The following is a 17920-nucleotide window of genomic DNA, read 5'->3' as shown; positions in this document are numbered from 1 at the left end:
GAAAGAGAGAAAGAAAGGAAGAAAGAAAGAAAGAAAGAAAGAAAGAAAGAAAGAAAGAAAGAAAGAAAGAAAGAAAGAAAGAAAGAAAGAAAGAAAGAAAGAAAGAAAGAAAGAAAGAAAGAAAGAAAGAAAGAAAGAAAGAAAGAAAGAAAGAAAGAAAGAAAGAAAGAAAAAGAAAGAAAGAAAGAAAGAAAGAAAGGAAGGAAGGAAGAAAGGAAGAAAGAAAGGAAGAAAGAAAAGTATCTATATGTACACCCCCTCCCTGGAGCCCCCAGATCAACCCTGGATGACAAGAGAGGCAACAGCCGTGGTGGGGTGGGGTGGGAGCTCAGAGTGCTGTGTGCTTCTGGATGGGGGAAAATGGGGGAGAAAAGCCCCAGGATGGAGAACGGCACCACCCGCAGCCCCGGCTCCCGGCTGGGGAGGGGGGCTCACATACATGCGGGGGGGGGGATTATAAAAGAACGAAAGGAAAAAAAAAACAAAAAGAGGAGAGGATGGGAGCTCAACCCTGCCTGCACTGAGGGTGCTGCTGCGTGTCCTGCCCAGCCGCCAGGGGAGGGGTGGGAGAAGGGCTAGGCTCCCTGCTGGCCAGGGCGCGCGGCCAGGGGTGGGTGAGCTCTGCCATTTGCTTCATTTCCCTCTTTTTTTCCCTTAAAAGAAAAAAAAAAATAGCAAACGCCATCCGTGAGAGGGGAATAAACCCGTTCACCCCACAGAAAATTTAAAATAAAAACGAAAAAAGAGGAAAAAAAAAACCAACCCGAACCCCAGAGCGGGTGGGAAGGTCCCCCCCCCCCTCCTGCCCGCGGCTCTGAGACCAACAGAAAGGTGGTGGTGGGTTTGTTGTTTCGTTTGTTTAGTTTTATATATATATATACGTATATATATAATTTCCTTACGCCTTTTTATTTACCAACTCGCATGATTATGGTTACGACTTTGTTTCCGTCTCGCTGTTTCTCCCGTCGCGCTCAGTGTGTGTGGTGCGGTGGGTGGGTGTGCGGGGCCCCGCTGGGCTCAGTACAAGCCGCAGCCCCGCAGGTTGTTGGCGATGATGATGTCGGTGACGGCGTCGAACACAACCTGGATGTTGTTCGTGTCCGTGGCGCACGTCATGTGGCAGTAAATCTCCTTGTTGGGCGAGCGGTTTTTGCTCTCGAATTGTGCTTGGATGTAGGCGGCTGCGTCCTCGTAGGTGTTGGGACCTGTGGGCACAGGGGGACAGCACAGGGCCGTCAGGTCGGACCCCACCAAGCTGGTGCTCATGGGGAAAGAACAGCCACAAATTATTGGTTTGTTTTTTTTTTTTCCCATTTTTTAACCATTTGAGCTTTTTTTCCATGGGAGACTGGATCTCAGCCTAGTGCCCCAGCACCCTGGGGGTGATGACTCTTCAGAAATGTCCCTTTCGCCCCATCTCCCCGTTTCCATACCATTTCCCACTCCATCTTTCCCCCCAAGCACTGCTTTTCCCCCAACATTTCCCCATTTCTTCCCTCCTTGCTGGTGGTTGGGCTCTGCCACAGGCTCCTCCCTCCCCAGGTGCCACCAACGTGCCCTCCCCACCCCACTGCACTACTTTCCCCTGCAAACTGTGATAGAGGGCACCCATCTTTCCCTAGGGTTGTCCACCCAGGGGTGCCAATTCATCTCCAAGGATGCCAATGCATTCTCAAGGATGCCCATCCATCCCTGCATTGCCCATCCATCCTCGGGAATATCCATTCACCCCCAGCAATGCCCACCCAAGCAGCACCGATGAGTCCCCACGGCACATCCCATAGTGTTGGGTGGCCCCAGGGCCAAAGGACAGCAGAAAGGTTTGGGATGTCCATTGGGTGTCCCCTCCACCACCAACCATGGGTGTCCTTATAGTGATATGAAGGACTTGAGATTGGCCAGAGGCACCCAGCTGTGAGTGGGAGCCCCTTGGTGCTGCACTGCTTGGTGCTTTCTGCTTGGTGCTCTGGGGAGCTTCACAAGCTGGAGGAGGGCCAGATGTTCGGGCCGAAAAATGTGCATTATGGCATTAAGCTGCTTACAGTGATGAGAGCAGCTGCACCAGGCTCCTCACAGGGAGCTACAAAACCCGAATTATGCCCCTGAAATCGCCTTTGGGAGAGCTGCTGTTATCTGCAGATTTAGTTTCCTTTTCAAGCGCACCATTTCCCCTCCTTCCCAGTGCAGGATGTGGCCATAGGACTGCCCTCGGCCTCGAGGATGGAGAAGAGGATGAAGTGCTTTGGTGGTTGGCCAGGAAAGAGTGTGAGAGCAGTGCCATGTCCATGCTGGGATGCAGGAATGCTGCGCAGGGCCCATCCGCATTGCCTCGGGTGCCCATGGGGGCATTGAGGTGCACCAGGGAGGGGGCACCAAGCTCTCATGGGAGGTGCTGAAGTTCCTCAGATGGGAGATATTTTCTTTCCCTTAAAATATTCAGAGCAGACATCTTTCTATCATGTTTTCTTGGTTCTTTTTTTCCCCCAAGACATGTCAGTTTCATTTACTTTAAAAAAAACCCAACAACAAACGTATGATTCTCCTGTGATTTAAAAGATTTCCTCTGTAGGAGGGACTCCTTCCCCCCGGGACCACAGTCTGCATCTCATGGAGGGTGAGGTGGGAGTCGTAGCCTTGGGGTGCTTGCAGCCCCACTCCTCTTCGAGCCCCATCAGCGCGGCCGAGCGCAGGAGCACCCTGACCTGCTGCAGTTTCACTGGCCTGGTCTCCTCTGTGCCAACAGCAGCTCATCCCCTTGGGTGGCTGCAGACAACACAATGGCCACGCCACAGGGGTGGTGTTGAATGGGGAGAGCGTTACCAACCCGTGGCCAGTTGGGTGCCTTGGGAGCCCCGCAGGCAAGAGGAGGAGAAGTGCATTAGCACAAGCAGCAGAGATGTTGGTGAAGGCATTCATGGCACTTCAAAGCACAGAGCTTTGAATAAAAGAGCACTTGGGGACGCATCGAGATCCCCCCGCTGCTTGTCGCAAGAATTCACCAAGCACGGACACGACCCCGAGAGATGCCTGGGGCTGGTGCACCCCTGGAGGTGCCTCAGCACCCATGCCCTTCCCCAGCCCCGAGCTGCGGCCCCACACCTACCTGTGTACTCAGGGAAGCAGATGGTCAGGGGGGACTTCTTGATCTTCTCAGCAAATAGGTCTTTCTTGTTGAGGAAGAGAATGATGGAGGTATCAATGAAGAATTTGTTGTTACAGATGGAGTCGAAGAGCATGAGAGATTCGTGCATGCGGTTCTGCAACAGGGAGCACGGAGAGGAGGAGAGAAAGGCAAAGAGAGAGAGTTAGAAGAGAGGAGAACTGGTTTTCCCACACTTAAACGATTAGGAAGCAAAACCCGTACAGTCAGACAGGAGCAGGGGTGAGGTGGGGCACAGAGCTGCAGCCTCTCCTCCACTGCCCCCCACTCCTGGCAGGGCTGATGTTGAAGTCACAAGAAACTGTGGGGGAACAGTTGTTGGTTCATCGTCTGCCCAAAGGGGTGGCTGGGGAAGGGGCTGTGGGCTCTGGGGGCTCAGCGACCCACCAGCCATCACAGAGGTACAAAGCATGGGGTATGGCACGGGGCTGGGGCAGGTGCTGCCTCGCAGGGCCACATCCTCAGCCTTTGGGAATTGCAGCTCCTAGCTGAGAAATGCAGGGCACAAAGGAAGCTGCCAAGACCACCTCCCGGGCTGCTCTGGGGAGGCTTAAAACATGCAAGAGCTCAAGCAGGAACGTAGAGAAAACCTCTACAAGCCATGTTGTTTAGTTGTTCTTTCATGCGTGAGCAAACCACACCCGGCCTGCTTCCCTGTGCTGTGGGAGTTGTTAGCAGAGAGGAGGACAGAGGGACAGGAGAGCAGAAGGAGGTGAGACTGAGGGGCTGCAGGGCTACGGGGTTGGCAGTCGGGGTGCACTGCTCCTTCACCATCCAGGAGCACACAGGTGCTCCCGAATGAAATGATGACCCAATTACACATTTTGGAGTTTTCCATGAATGTTTTATTAGTGAGTCATTTTCTTAGCTACACTTCGGCTGCAGCTTTCGCATGCAAAATTTAGCAGATGTCTGATTTCATCTCAAAAGGCTTTGAGATTACGTTGTCGTTTCCTTGGCAAAGTGGAGCTATGAATGCCAAGCAGCCGCTTTCCAGAGCTTCTGGACCTCATTTGATCCTTATATTTAAAAAAACTCCTATTGATTGGGAAATAAACCGTCACAAGTGGATGTAGCTCTTCTCACCTCAGCCAAGCAGCCTTTGCAAAAGGGACAGAGGTTTTCCTGCAGGCAGCAGTGTTTCATTTCCTTGATCGCCCCACTTTGTTCCTCGTGTGCTTTACAAAGGAGTGGTGGAGGAACAGTGAAAACAGAAGCAGTGCCTGGGGGATGGAAGCCCCAGAGGCAGTGAGAACAGCCCCGGTGACGTCTGGATGCCCTTGCAGGACACCATCCTGGAGGAGATGTTAGGAAACACCCGGGACAGATACAGAAAGGAAAACCCCTCTTCTGGAGCTGGTCCTTAGCTCCGTAGGATGGGGGCTGTGAGAGCGGGTCCTGACGAAGTCACAGCACTGAACACAGTGAAGGCAGCAGCAATGACAGCTGATTTTCCTACGTTGAGGCTGATGGAAAATTTTCCCTTGCTTTCTCCAAGCTGGTATTCATGCTTTCTATTTCTTGCCTCTGGTAATGGAAGCCCTTTGGATCAAACACAAAAGAACAAAGTGACACGAGTGTTATTTTGAGGGGACTGAAAGGTGCTCCAAGTATTGTGTCACTGTGGTGGGGGAGAAGCATGATTTGCTGAAGTGAACCAGAAATAGCTCTTTTGTCACTCTGCTTGTGCTGACTGATGGAGGTAGAGCACTGCAACACTTGCTGCTTGTGCTGGGTGCGCAGCCACGATGCTGGAGGAAGGCTTGGGGCAATGCTGCCAACAAGCAGGAGATGCCGTCCCACTGCGTGGTGCCAAAATTGCTATGGTTTGTCTAAATGCCTTCCATGCAGATGCTCACAACAGGAACATGTCACAGCAGAAGGCCAGGTCTTCAAGGAAGAGGAGCGTGGTGTACATGGTCGCTCTTCACCCTGGAGTTGCTGCACTTGGCCACTTGTGTTGGCAATGAGCAGTGCGGGTACAGCCACGTTGGGGTGAAGATCTCTCACCTTCTGGCTCCATCCTTTGCCAATGCTTCTCCAGGTTCGAGGTCAGGGCAGGAGACCCACACATGGATAGCTGTTCTGTGAGTGCGGAGCAGGACGGCTGATGGGGCCAAGAAGCAGAACATGCCAAGGGAGACCCAATAAAACCCTCTCACACTAGAAAAGAGCTGGCACTTTATTAACATTTTGTAACTAATAAATACATTACTGACAGCCAATAAATTATTACAATAGCTAACATTCTATTAAACCAATGGACAGTCACTCTTCATACAAAATTACAGTTAATGCGGTTGGGGCCATCGGACACGCGGGTGGTCCTGTGGGACGAGGGGCAGCAGCCAGAGCCACGGTGATGGTCATCGCTCCTGTGTCGAGCTGCAGGGGGAAAGGAGGAGTGGGGAGAGGGGGCTGCATTGGGAGTGGCATTTTAGTAGGGCTAAAAAGGTTCCTTCTTCAACTCTGCGTGAGGCGGAGGGCTGAGGCTGTTCTGGTCATAGTGAAGGCACTGCGGGGCACTGGGTGCTGCCATAGCTCCTGTCTCTGTGGGGCTGTTTGCACGGCAATACTGCACGCTCTGAGGGGTCCCTAAGGGCACAGGAGATGAGGGCTTTGGGGCATGCAGCTGTGCATTCAGGTGTGCTTGTAGGTATGTGTTTATTGCTATCAGCCCTGTGCTAGGGGTGCTGGCAAGGTTTTCCTCCTCCAGGGCACTGTTTCTTTGGAATTGCTAAGGGAGCTGCTGGAGTTTTGCCATCTCACTGCACCCAGCCCTCTCACTGTGGATGGAGCAGCACCAGATTCTGCCTTTCTGCTGTGACCCCTCAGTGCACCCTGCACGTGGTGCCCTGCAGAGCAGCACTGCCTCCAGAAGGCACATCTGTTGGGAAGGACAGAACAGAACACCAGCAGCAGCAGCTGAAATGGAGCTTTAGATGTACAAAATACCAGAGGAAAGGGAAAGGCTCCGTGTGCAGTACTGCCTCCTGCCCACACTCCCCAGCCTGGGGACACTGCCTGGGCTGGCACTAGGGCTTCCCCTGTTTAGTCCAGAGCAGGGCACAGTCACCAGGAGTGGTGGCAGAGGCACATCTGGGGTTAATTCATGCTTCCTTCCCCAAAATAGCCCTGCATGCTCCACGTTGGACACTCTCAAGGCTCTGGCCTTTGGTGCTGCCTTTGCTGGAGACAGCCTCTGAGACTTGGCGAACTAGAGGAAATGTCAGGCAAAGTGAGGGGTGGAAACAGAGCATCTCCAAACCCCGCATGCTGCTGAGTAGATTCTGTTGATGGAGCTTAATAAAGCCTTGCTGCTGGTGAAGGCACTGGGGTGCTCTGCACATGAGGTGGCCTGTGCTGGAGCTAGCAGTTACATACACTTCAGTAATCACATGTAACTAATGTTCAGCTCTTTAACCTCTCCTCCCTCCTGCTCCACCTCCATAGTCATCCTTTCACAACCTCTGTCTCCAACCTCTGAGCTCCCACAGCCCCTCCCCACTCATCTGTCCCCTGCCCTCCCTTCCTTCCCCTCTCCTTGCACTTTTCCTGCTCCATCGCTCAGGTCCCTCCCCACGAAGCACCAAGCTTCCCAGTCTGCTGGTTGGCAGGTGACCTGATGGGGACACTAACTCTGGAGCCACCCCTCCAGGACACAGGGGCATGGGTGACAAAGCCACCAGTTGCTGGTGGCTTCCAGTGGGGCTTCCAAAAGCAACTCCCTGCTTTTCAGGTACAGCCTGAATGCAGGAAAGCAGTGTGAATATTTCTGGTGTTTCAGGGCTGAAGTTAGGAACATCAGCACCGCAATCAGACTGGGAGGGCTTTGGGACACCTCTCTGCAGTCTCCACCGGGGCTCCATGGGGGCAGAGGGCTGTGGGTTGCCACCAGCATCCCCAGGGCCACTGCACCATGAGCAGAGCCTTGGCTGGGACACGTCCTCCCTCAGCACAAGGAGAAGTCCCTGCCATGAGCACTTCCCTACAGCCATTCCACATGGAATTCAGCAAAGCTCAACAGGGCTGGGGACGAGAGCCATGTTACCAGGAGCACCAGGCAGATTTTAACATTAATTCTGAAAAAAACTGAGGTAAAACTGTTATCTGCAACAATTTTAGGTAATGCTTAGGAGGTTCTGTAACTGTGCCTGTCTCACTTGGGCCCCAGAGGCTGCATCCTTGAAAGAGAGGGGAGCACAGAGCTGGGCTGCCAGAGCTCTTCTGGGGCAGGAGCTGGAGCCAAAGGATCGAAACGACCTGATGCTGCCCAGGAGATAGCAATTTTGGAACAGACAAATCATAAGCATTACAAATAACCCTTAATTTCAAGGAGAAAAAAAAATGGGTTTGGGTCCCAACTATGCTGTTGCTGACAAATATTTTAAGGCTTTGATTATTAATATTATTTTTAATGGAGTATTTCTGGGTTTTGGCAGTTGAAATGCACTTTGTGGGATATGCATCAGCTCCTTCTACAGCACTGCGAATGGGAATGGAGGAGCAGAAAGAGGCAGCAAGGGGAATTCACCAAAAATAAACCCAAATAAGCCAGGAGGGGTCTGGGGAAGGTGAAACGCTGCAGTCTGAGCAGAGGGAAGGGTTCACATGTTCCTTCCTCATCACCCTCCAAGGAGAGAAGCAGGAGGGGGACCTATCTGCTGAGGCCTCAGTAGAGTCCGCAGCCCCGCAGGTTGTTGGCAATGATGACATCTGTGACAGCATCGAAGACAAACTGGATGTTGTTGGTGTCGGTGGCACAGGTGATGTGAGTGTAGATCTCCTTGTTGGGTGACTTGTTCTTGCTCTCGTACTGCGCCTGGATGTATGCCACTGCCTCAGTGAAGGAGCTGGGGCCTGCAGAGAGACGAGCCCAGAAGGGAAGAGCTGGTTAGGGTGAACCCATGGACCTGCACCTGTGTCCCGGGGCACTGCACTACAAAGAAGAGTTGGTGGTTCTGTTCCTCTTTCTTTTGAAAGACAAATATATTCACTCAGAATCAAAGAAGAGCCCCATCCAGCCTGACCTTGAATGTCTCCAGGGATGAGACATCCACCACCTCACTGTGCCTTTCGGATGACTTACGATTGCATGTCCAAATCTGTGCCACGAGGAGTCCCTTGTTAGAAGTCTCTGTGACAAATAGCCTTCACACACGGGGCAGTGTACTCAGAAGCTCGAGGACAGCCACCCAGCATCAAAAGTCATCCATCTTGGTGGCAATGCCCAGGCTGACAAACACAGCTCCACCTGGCACAGATCTGGGAGGCTCAGCTTCCCCTGGCCCATCACGCTTGGATCTTTCTCCCTCAATCGTTATTTTCATAGAATCAAGGAATATCCCAAGTTGGAAGGGATCCATAAGGATGATGGGGTCCAACCCCTGAGGAAACATTGCTATGGGATAGTGAAGCTCTCCCTGGGGCTGTGACTTGTGGGCGAAGGCAATACAGAGTGGCTGTCATCTGTATACCTGCTGCCATCTGAAAACACAGAGCCCACGAGACTAGAGATGTGCCTGAAGTAAGACAAGGATGTGTGCCAGGAGCAGGCTGCTGCACCAGGAGCTGTGCAGAGTTTGGGCCAGGTCTGCAAGCTGAGCACAAGCAGGGTGCTGGGAGACGTGGGGACGTTGGTCACTTGAGGCCATAGGATTGAGATCCTGGATAGCTGGAATCACTGACGCCGGTGTGGCTCAGAGCACAGCCCGGATTGTGCTGCTGTGCAGCTGAGCACTGAGGATTAGCTAAAAGCACGGGTGAATTAAGGGGATGGAAATAGGCAGTGCTCTAGCATGCAGCTAGCACATTTGTGAAGGCAGCCTTCTAACAATTCTCTGCCAGCAGAACTAATGGACATCAGAAACTTCATTTCATTAAAAGCATTTTGTGTAATCGACTTTAGATGTCAGAAACCCGCTTGTCTGATTCACAGGCTTTCATCAAATATTTCTTTTTAACTCCAGGGCAACTTTCCACTTCACGTTGCTTTTCCCAACACTACAAGGAATTGACCATGGGCTTTCTGGGCTGAGCATCCAGAATGGCACCCCGAGGGGATCTGGGGTACGCTGAGAGCTGGAGAGGGCTGCACTGGCTCAGCCTGGGATGGGGTGTTCTAGGAGAGATCTGCAGGCAGAAAATTAGAAATGCTAAAGCCCAGCTTGAAATTAGGCTGGCTACTGCTGTAAAGGAGAACAGGAAACCCTTTTACAAATATATTAACAGCAGGAGAAAAACTAAGGAAAATTTCCCTCCTTTACTCAACGAGGCAGGCAATATAACCACAGATGATAAGGAAAAGGCTGAGGTTCTCAATGCCTTCTTCACATCTGTCTTTAATAGACAGGACAGTTGTCCACATGGTACTTGCCCTGACCTGGAAGTCCGGGACGGGGTGCATAATGCACCCCCTGTGATTCAAGCAGAGATGGTCAGAGATCTACTCCTCCATCTGAACTGCCACAAGTCCATGGGGCCAGATGGGATCCACCCAAGGGTGCTGAGGGAGCTAGCAGAGGTGATTGCCGAGCCACTTTCTGCCATCTATCAGCATTCCTGGTTATCTGGAGAGGTCCCACAAGATTGGAGGCTTGCCGATGTGACTCCCATCTACAAGAAAGGCCGTAAGGAAGACCCGGGGAACTACAGGCCTGTCAGCCTGACCTCGGTATCAGGGAAAGTTATGGAACAGATGATCTTGAGGGAGATCACACGACACGTGCATGGCAATAAAGGGATCAGACCCAGCCAGCACGGGTTCACCAGGGGCAGGTCGTGCTTGTCCAACCTCATCTCCTTCTATGACTGGGTGACCAGACAGGTAGATGAGGGAAAGGCTGTTGATGTAGTCTACCTGGACTTCAGCAAGGCCTTCGACACGGTCTCCCACAGTATCCTCCTAAGGAAACTGGCAGCCCGTGGTGTGGACAGGTTCACTCTTCTCTGGGTGGAGAACTGGTTGGAGGGCCGTGCCCAGAGGGTAGTGGTTAATGGAGTTAAGTCCAGCTGGCGTCCTGTTACGAGTGGTGTCCCCCAAGGGTCAGTTTTGGGGCCCATCTTGTTTAATATCTTTATTGATGACCTAGACGAGGGAATTGAGTGTACCCTCAGTAAGTTTGCAGATGACACAAAGTTGGGAGGATGTGTCAAACTGCCTGAGGGTAGGGAGGCCCTTCAGAGGGATTTGGATAGGCTGAATAGCTGGGCTGAGCAAAATGGGATGAGGTTCAATAAGACCAAGTGCCGGGTCCTGCACTTTGGCCACAATAACCCCATGCAATGCTATAGGCTTGGGGCAGAATGGCTTGAAGAATGTAGAGAGGAAAAGGACCTGGGGGTGTTGGTTGATGCTCGGCTCAACATGAGCCGGCAGTGTGCCCAGGTGACCAAGAAGGCCAACAGCATCCTGGCCTGTATTAGAAATAGTGTAGCCAGCAGGAGCAGGGAGGTGATCATCCCCCTGTACTCAGCTCTGGTACAGCCGCACCTCGAGTACTGTGTTCAGTTTTGGGCCCCTCACTACAAGAAGGACATTGAGGCCCTGGAGCGTGTTCAGAGAAGGGCAACAAAACTGGGGAGGGGTCTGGAGCACAAGTCTTATGAGGAGCGGCTGAGGGAGCTGGGATTGTTTAGTCTGGAGAAGAGGAGGCTCAGAGGAGACCTTATTGCACTCTACCACTTCCTGAAGGGGGGTTGTGGTGAGGAGGGGGTGGGCCTCTTCTCCCTGGGCAGGGAGAATGATGACAGGACGAGAGGGAATGGCCACAAGTTGCGCCGGGGAAGATTTAGATTAGACCTCAGGAAGCATTTCTTTTCTGAAAGAGTGGTCAGGCACTGGAATGGCCTGCCTAGGGAGGTGGTTGAGGCACCATCCCTAGCGCTGTTCAAGAAGCGTTTAGATGAGGTGCTAAAGGACTTAATTTAGTAGTTGGGTAGAGATAGTGATAGGAGGATGGTTGGACTAGATGATCTTATAGGTCCTTTCCAACCTTATGAACTTATGAACTAGGAGTAAACCACGTTTGTTTTCCTCCTGGCAGTTAGCTGGGAGCTTAGGGCTGTCCTTGACACAGAACTCATTTTAGGGAGGACAAGTGGCATCTAAAAGTTCCTGGCTGCTCCAGCCTCTGCCATCTGAAGTATAGAAGGGTGCTATTTGGGAGTGGGGTTACTGGGAGACCTCAGGGAGGGTTAACTAAATTAGCCACATCACTAAATTTGTGATGGGGAAGAGTGAAAGATGCAGGTTTGCTGTGCAGAGGAAGAGGGAAAGACAAAAACCTTTGAGGCTAAAGAATTGCAGCTATAAAGAAGACAGTGATCAGCTGCCATCCAAAAAGAGAGCAAGCAACATTCTCATCTGCAACTGAGAAAAATGTGAGGTTGGCACTATTGTGAGCCTTCAACCGTAAAGTCTGTGACATTTCCATTATTAGGGCTTTTAGACTAATGTGCCAGGAATATTTCAGTTCTGCCTGGAGCAAGGGGACAAGCAGATGGCTGAGATGTGGTGGTGGTGACAAATACCAGGACCTTCCCCACAGAGGGAGCCTGCAGATGCTCCTCAGAGTTCAGGTAGAGTTGACCATCCACCATCATCCACCACGCAGCCCAGAGGAGCAGTAGACTGCTGTTCCCTATTCACAGCAAAAACGTAGCACTCAGAGGAAGGGAGCTCTGGTTAATAATTTGCTGGCCTGCCCAGAAGCGTGATGCTCCTGGTGCTCCTGGTTCACAGCTATGTTTCCTGACACAGAGATCCACTTCTCTGTCTGTCAGCTCAATTCATCTGGATGTCTCTGGTGAGCTTCAGTAATTCATGATGAGAAAAGTTTATTTTTACGATGCTCTCTCAGAATGGTAATGAGGGTTTGTGGGAGCTGCAGCGGGAAGCAGTGGGGTGCAGCTGCTGACTTCACATGGGTGACGCGTTCCCATCATTAGTGGGTGCCAGGCAGGCAGGGGGAAGTGGGGCTCCTTGTGTGCTGTCCTGCAGCACAGCTCTGCTGCCCACCCCAGCACCAGCACAGCCTCCAGGACTGCACAATGCCCTGCAAATGTCCTCACTGGGCAAATATCCTGACTGTGCAAATGCCCCCATGAGCTGCGGTGGCTCTTCAGTGGCAAAGAACTTTGACCTAAGCCACTCCTGTGCTTTCTGAAACCCACTGGAGATAGTGGGGGAATTTACTGAAGAAAAAAAACAACCCTTTTGCAGATACACCAATGGGAGCACAGCTGTGCATCCAGGACTCCTTCAGCTCACTGCCTGCCTGGGTGGGGAACACTCCATGCAGCCCTCCCATCCCTTTGCCCTGCAACCCTACACATCAGCTTTCTCACTACCTGTGTACTCAGGAAAGCAGATGGTCAGTGGAGATTTCTTGATTTTCTCTTCAAATATGTCTTTCTTGTTTAGAAAGAGGATGATGGACGTGTCTGTGAACCACTTGTTGTTGCAGATGCTGTCAAACAGCTTCAGTGATTCGTGCATGCGGTTCTGCAATGGAAAGAACACATCAGGCCAAGGGCACTGACTCTGGGTTGCTCTACACGAAAGGAAATCTAAAATAACTAAATTAAGGAGGAAAACAAACAAACAAACAAAAAAAAACCCACAACAGCTACAATATACATCATAAATGTATATATACATACAGCTGAACATACACATACGCCATCCCTTTAACAGTACACATAAACAGACACAGATGCAGTCCCTGTAATGTCTGATAAATAGTAACTGAAGGGCATTCAGCTACACGGAGCTGCTTTGATTTCACATAGCAAACAGTTTTCAGGATCCCAGCTCACAGAATCGTCATGCACCATGCATGGACCAAAAGTCATGTTTGCCCTTTGATCACATTCATGTGTTGGTGCAGCTCATGCAGATTTTATATATATATATATATATTTTTTTAACTTTCTTGAGCATGTGTGGCACACAACCGGCTCGTTGCATTAACCAAGGACTGGCAGATCCTTGAATTAATCTCGAGTTGGAAGCAGACCTGCAGGGGACATGAGCTGGGGAATGACCTTGCCGTGAGCTTTGCCCGCTGTGGTTATTTTGTTTAGTGCTGTTCTCTGCTGTTGGGCTTGTCTTGGAATTTTGGAAATTTGCTTTTAGTTCTCTTTGAACAAAAGGTGTCCGGCAGAGAGAAGAAAAAGAGGAAAAGTGTTAAAAAAGAGAAACACGGAGAAGGGTATCTAAGAACAGCCAGCTACGGGCCAGGCAGCGACCAGCAGTGTTAGCCCACGCCCCGGGGAAGAACGTTAGCTGCTGGCCATGAGGTCAGGAGTCAGCATTCTGGTTACAGGTCATGCAAAAAACACACAGGAAAGGAAAGAGAGAAAAGGAATGACAGAAGACCAGAGAGCGGCAGGAGGAGCTCATGGCAAAGTCTCCCGGGCACCATGCTCCCGCTGCTTCCAACTCCCAACTCAATCGTTCGTTGTTTGGTTTTTTTTTCTTGGTTCAAGAGAAGCTCCATACCTGCCAGATTTGGTTGGTCTCTCAAATGCTCATTTTTGGGCCCTTGTTTTGCTAGGCAGGGTCGCGGAGGTGCCGAGGCTCGGTGCTGCTTGGCCGTCGGTGCCGGGCGTGCTGGGGACGCGGTCACGGCAGCGCGTGGGCCCGAGGCACGCAGGACTCGCAGACGTCGCGGCCGCGTGCTCCCAGCGCCGGTGGCTTTCGGCGGCCGCGGTCCCGCGGGGCAGGACGCAGCCCCATCCCACTCTGATCCATGCACGCGTCATTCGAGCCCGGGGTGGGGCTGATTCATGCCCCCCATTGCATTGCTGTGCTTTAGCTGCTGACGGACGCAGCCCAGCGGGACACGGACCCCCCCCTCCCCCCCCCACAACGGGACGCCAGGAGGACGGAACCATGAGCAAATTATATAAATACACGTAGTTAGCGGTGCCAGCCGCAGTCTGTGTGCTGGGACCAACCCAGCTCTGTGTGCTGAATTGTGACCACGTGGAAACCTGCAAACATTTACCCAGAGCCCACCGGGAGGAGAGGTGAGAGTGGAGGGTGGTGAGGGGGACGGGGAGCAAAGACACCCGACTGCTCCTCAGCAGGGTCCCCCGCATAACATTTGTAAAAGCATTTTTATCATCTGTACCAATTGAAAACAAAAACAGAGAGAAACACAGGAATGCTTCCCACGGTGTCACCGTACTTACCGTGCCAGCCTCGCTGCCCTGTGCCACGGCCCACAGCCAGAACACACACAGCACAAACCAGGGCATTCCCTGGGCGAGATGATGGTTAGGGCAAAATCCTGTGTTCCTTTCTACTTCCAGAGGCAATTTTGAAGCCCCACGGGGCTGCCTGACCTGGCCTCTCTCATATTTTCCTTGGCAACTAAGTGCTAACAGGCATGCAAACTATAAGGATATTGACCATTATTCTAAGCACAGAGACCTCATATCCCCCTCCTGGTTTACTTCCGAAGACACTCAGGCTTCTGCCACTTGCTAAGGAAATTTCTGAGCACTGCAATTCAATTTTCCCTGCCCAATGACAGCACAGAGCACTCTAACCAGGTCATGCAATGAAATAAAAACCAACAGGCCAACACTAATGCACACCCAGGGTCACCTGCACAGTGCCTCCAACCCATTCAGTAATGGGGACACAGACAATGCTCTCATGTCTTAGCTAGATATGGATGACCTAAATATCATCGTTCCAGAGGCAGCAATATGCAGCATCCTCCTCTCTTGTGATGGCTGCTTTGCAGAGACCGTGCAGCTCCTGCGACAGGCCTCACACCATTGCTGTCTTAAAACATGAGGAGGAACAATGCAAACCTGCCTTAACTCATCTTCTCCAGTTTCACTGATGAATGTAACTGCCGTCCCTCTCTCCTCCCTGTTACAGAGGTGAGGTTTTGCATCCAATACACACTTCTTGTACAACGTAACAGTAAGCCCCAACCGAGACAAAATAGCACTGTTGTGCAAAACCAAGTGCTGCCTGAATTTCCTTGTGGGTTTGCTCCTCGCTGCTTATGCATGGGGCTCTGCAGCCAGCCCTGAGATACAGTGCTGCAGGATAAGTGGCATACAGTGGTGTTTGGGGCTCACAGTGCACACAAATGTGAGTGACTGGGCATTCCTCTACAAAGCACAGTCTGCAGGGGAAGACAGCCCAAAAAGTCTCAGATGCAGAGTTTTCTTTCTGACCTGGATGCACAGAAGTACTTGCCTTCCTTGACACCCATAGGGTTGCTCTTTGTGGCAGGGAGTTGGGGAGAAAACCTGTCCCTTGTAAAACTTGGCGGTCCTTAGGCACCATGCCCAAGGTCAGTGTTTCAGCAGGCTCTTTGTTCCATCTTGTTTGGAAGAATTGCAACCCACTGTGAAAGCCTGTGCTTATTGCCAACAGGATGCTGACATACCAGGAAAAGCTGTTCCACACCAGCTCTGCAAGTGTGTTTGGCACTGGGCTTGAAGCAGGGCTCCTTCCTTCTCTTGCCAGCTCTGAAAGCTCTGCAGATACCTTCACACCTGTGCAGCCCCCAGACCTTCAGTGGCTTAATCAAGCTGGAAGCGCCTGCATCACAGCACACATTTCTACAGAAAACAAAGATGGAGGAACAGCATCCAGCCTTTACCTGCCCTCTTTCATGTTTTCTGAGTGAAAAACAACAAAAAACTGATTTACTTCATTAAAGGTAGCACGTGTGATGGATGCAGGCAGACAGCAAATCAGCCAGCTGAAGAGGTGCTGCATTCCTGCTGCCTGTTTGGAGAGGAACCCTGCTACCAGGGAGCAGGGTGTATGCCTGGGGCCATGCTGAGAGAGTGTCTGTGGGACTGTGCCTCCCACTGCCTGTGCTGCAGGTAAGATGCCACGCTGCTGTTTCGCTGCTTTGCGATGGCATCTCTCTCTGCTTGTTTATTTGGGTTAGGTGGGGGTGTCCCACTGTGCTGAAGCAGAATGCTCTCCCTGTTTACAGCAAATGTGTAAATGAAGAGCAGCTCCCTCTACTCTCCTGTTGCTCAGCATCCCCAGAAAGGCTTTGTGAGAAGGGATTGGAACAGCGAGTAAATGTCAGTGCTGTGCTGGACCCTTCCTGACGTAAAAGCAAACCTGGAGCTGTGCAGATCCTGACTTCAGCAGTGGCATCACAGTTTGGGCATCACAGCCAAAGTCATACCTGCAGAGCACCTTGCTCAGGCCACAGCTCAGCTCCCTGCCCTGCACACCTGCCCTCTTCCTGCATATTTTTCCCATCACCAGTGTGTCCCCCCACCCCCACCCAGCTGCAGAGCTGCACAGCGCTGAGTTAGTGCCTGAATTTTACATCCCACCAGGAGATCATTAGGGCCAGGAGCAGGAGATGAAAACTGAGGTTGAAAACGAGCAGGCACAAGGAGGTGTAGCGTATCCTCTTTGGTCTGCTTAGCTACCTGGAGGTGCATAGTCATGATGCTAACAGCACCCTGGCCCCAGTACCACCTAAACAAACTTCAGGTAATCTCATTCAACAGTTTGCCAGCAGTCAAATACCAGGTTTGGAAAAGGCTGTCTTCACCAGGCTTTTTGGGAAAAGACAAGTGGTAACTAACAGCATACATTCCTTGATTCCCTCCTCACCAGCAGGATTGACACCTCACAAGCAGGAGAGTAAAGACTCTCAGACAGGCAGGGCTGGCAGGTGTTAGACTGAGCACAGATGAAATAATTATCCAGGTTGAAGTATGGCTTTTGGCTCCTTTTTGTTAGACAAGTGCAACTGGGTGCTTGCTGCATTTGTCAGTCCCCAAAGCTTTCATTTCCATCGTTGCTGAATGAATGGCTAGAATACAGTAATGAGTCCTCTTGCATCCTTTCTGTGTATTTAACTCATTTGTATTAATAGCACTCTTTCTAATATCAGAGAGCGCAGATCCCTAGTAACTTTATTTCCGATGGTATTTTGAGCCTAATGTCACAGTGGGAAGTTGTAAAAGCTCTCCTGAAGCAAATTACCCAAGGAATCAAACAGTTCCAGTTTTACTCATGAAAATAAATTTCTGTAGCCTAAAGAAATAGGCTCTGCTCCCTGCCTGATCCTGCCTCAGGAGGGCACCTTGCTCCCAAACCTCTGCACTGCTGTGGGACCTCTTCCATTAGTTTTGAAAGCCCACCCATCTGCCTCTCTGCTTCTCAACACAGAGTCCTGTTCGTACACTTTGAAACCACAGAGATCAGACAGAAAAGTAAAACACTGTGACTTCACCAGCACGTGAACCATTGCCTGGGATGCAGAACTTGATTTTGCGGAGTGTGGAGGAGGACAAGCCCCTTAGGATGCCAAAGGGGCAGCGATGCACAGAAGCACATAACTGCAGTCCCACAGCCAGCACACGGCAGTCTCGCAGTAGTGCTGGCTCCGTGGCATCCCATAAAGAAGCACAGGAACCTCTGGGACCTGCGTGGTACTCACCGTGGTTTCGTCTTCATGGAGCACCTGGTCGTAGCCGCTCAGTGCCACGCAGAAAATGATCGCCGTGACGTCCTCAAAGCAGTGGATCCACTTCTTGCGTTCCGACCGCTGGCCTCCGACATCGAAGAGCCTGTGGCACAGGACAGGACCATCAGTGCTCGCTCACTGTGGGGCGAGGGGACCTTCAGCAGTTTGGGCACTTTCACTTTCCAGCCAAATTGTTTCTGGAAGGCTCCAAATGCCAGAGCAAGGTGTCGAGGACCTCTCGTTCGGTCTCTCTGCTGGCTGTCATCATGACCACCAA

The 17920-nt window shown here is 51.5% G+C and overlaps 1 protein-coding gene across 3 annotated transcripts in view; it reads right to left on the bottom strand.

Annotated features, from left to right (window-relative positions):
* Positions 1–571: 571 nt before the first annotated feature.
* GNAO1 (G protein subunit alpha o1) overlaps positions 572–17920 on the bottom strand; it is a 116071-nt gene continuing 98722 nt past the window's right edge. Inside the window, exons 6-8 of one of the 3 annotated variants that reach the window (XM_065733477.1) lie at positions 17617–17746; positions 12515–12668; positions 572–1208 (exon numbers count right to left, since the gene is read on the bottom strand). In XM_065733477.1, coding sequence (XP_065589549.1) covers positions 1021–1208; positions 12515–12668; positions 17617–17746 — 472 coding nt within the window. In that variant the 3' untranslated portion in view covers positions 572–1020. Of the gene's footprint in view, positions 1209–3106; positions 3261–5488; positions 8024–12514; positions 12669–17616; positions 17747–17920 lie in introns of those variants that run through there. The other 2 variants (XM_065733475.1, XM_065733474.1) reach the window with 2 other exon arrangements.

The sequence above is a fragment of the Cyrtonyx montezumae genome, unplaced genomic scaffold (genome assembly GCF_038088225.1).
Source record: "Cyrtonyx montezumae isolate F1298 unplaced genomic scaffold, pur_monq_1.0 scaffold_17, whole genome shotgun sequence".
Classification (NCBI taxonomy): Eukaryota; Metazoa; Chordata; class Aves; order Galliformes; family Odontophoridae; genus Cyrtonyx; species Cyrtonyx montezumae.
Note: the sequence above shows the minus strand (reverse complement) of the source record. Positions and strands in the feature narration are given on the sequence as shown.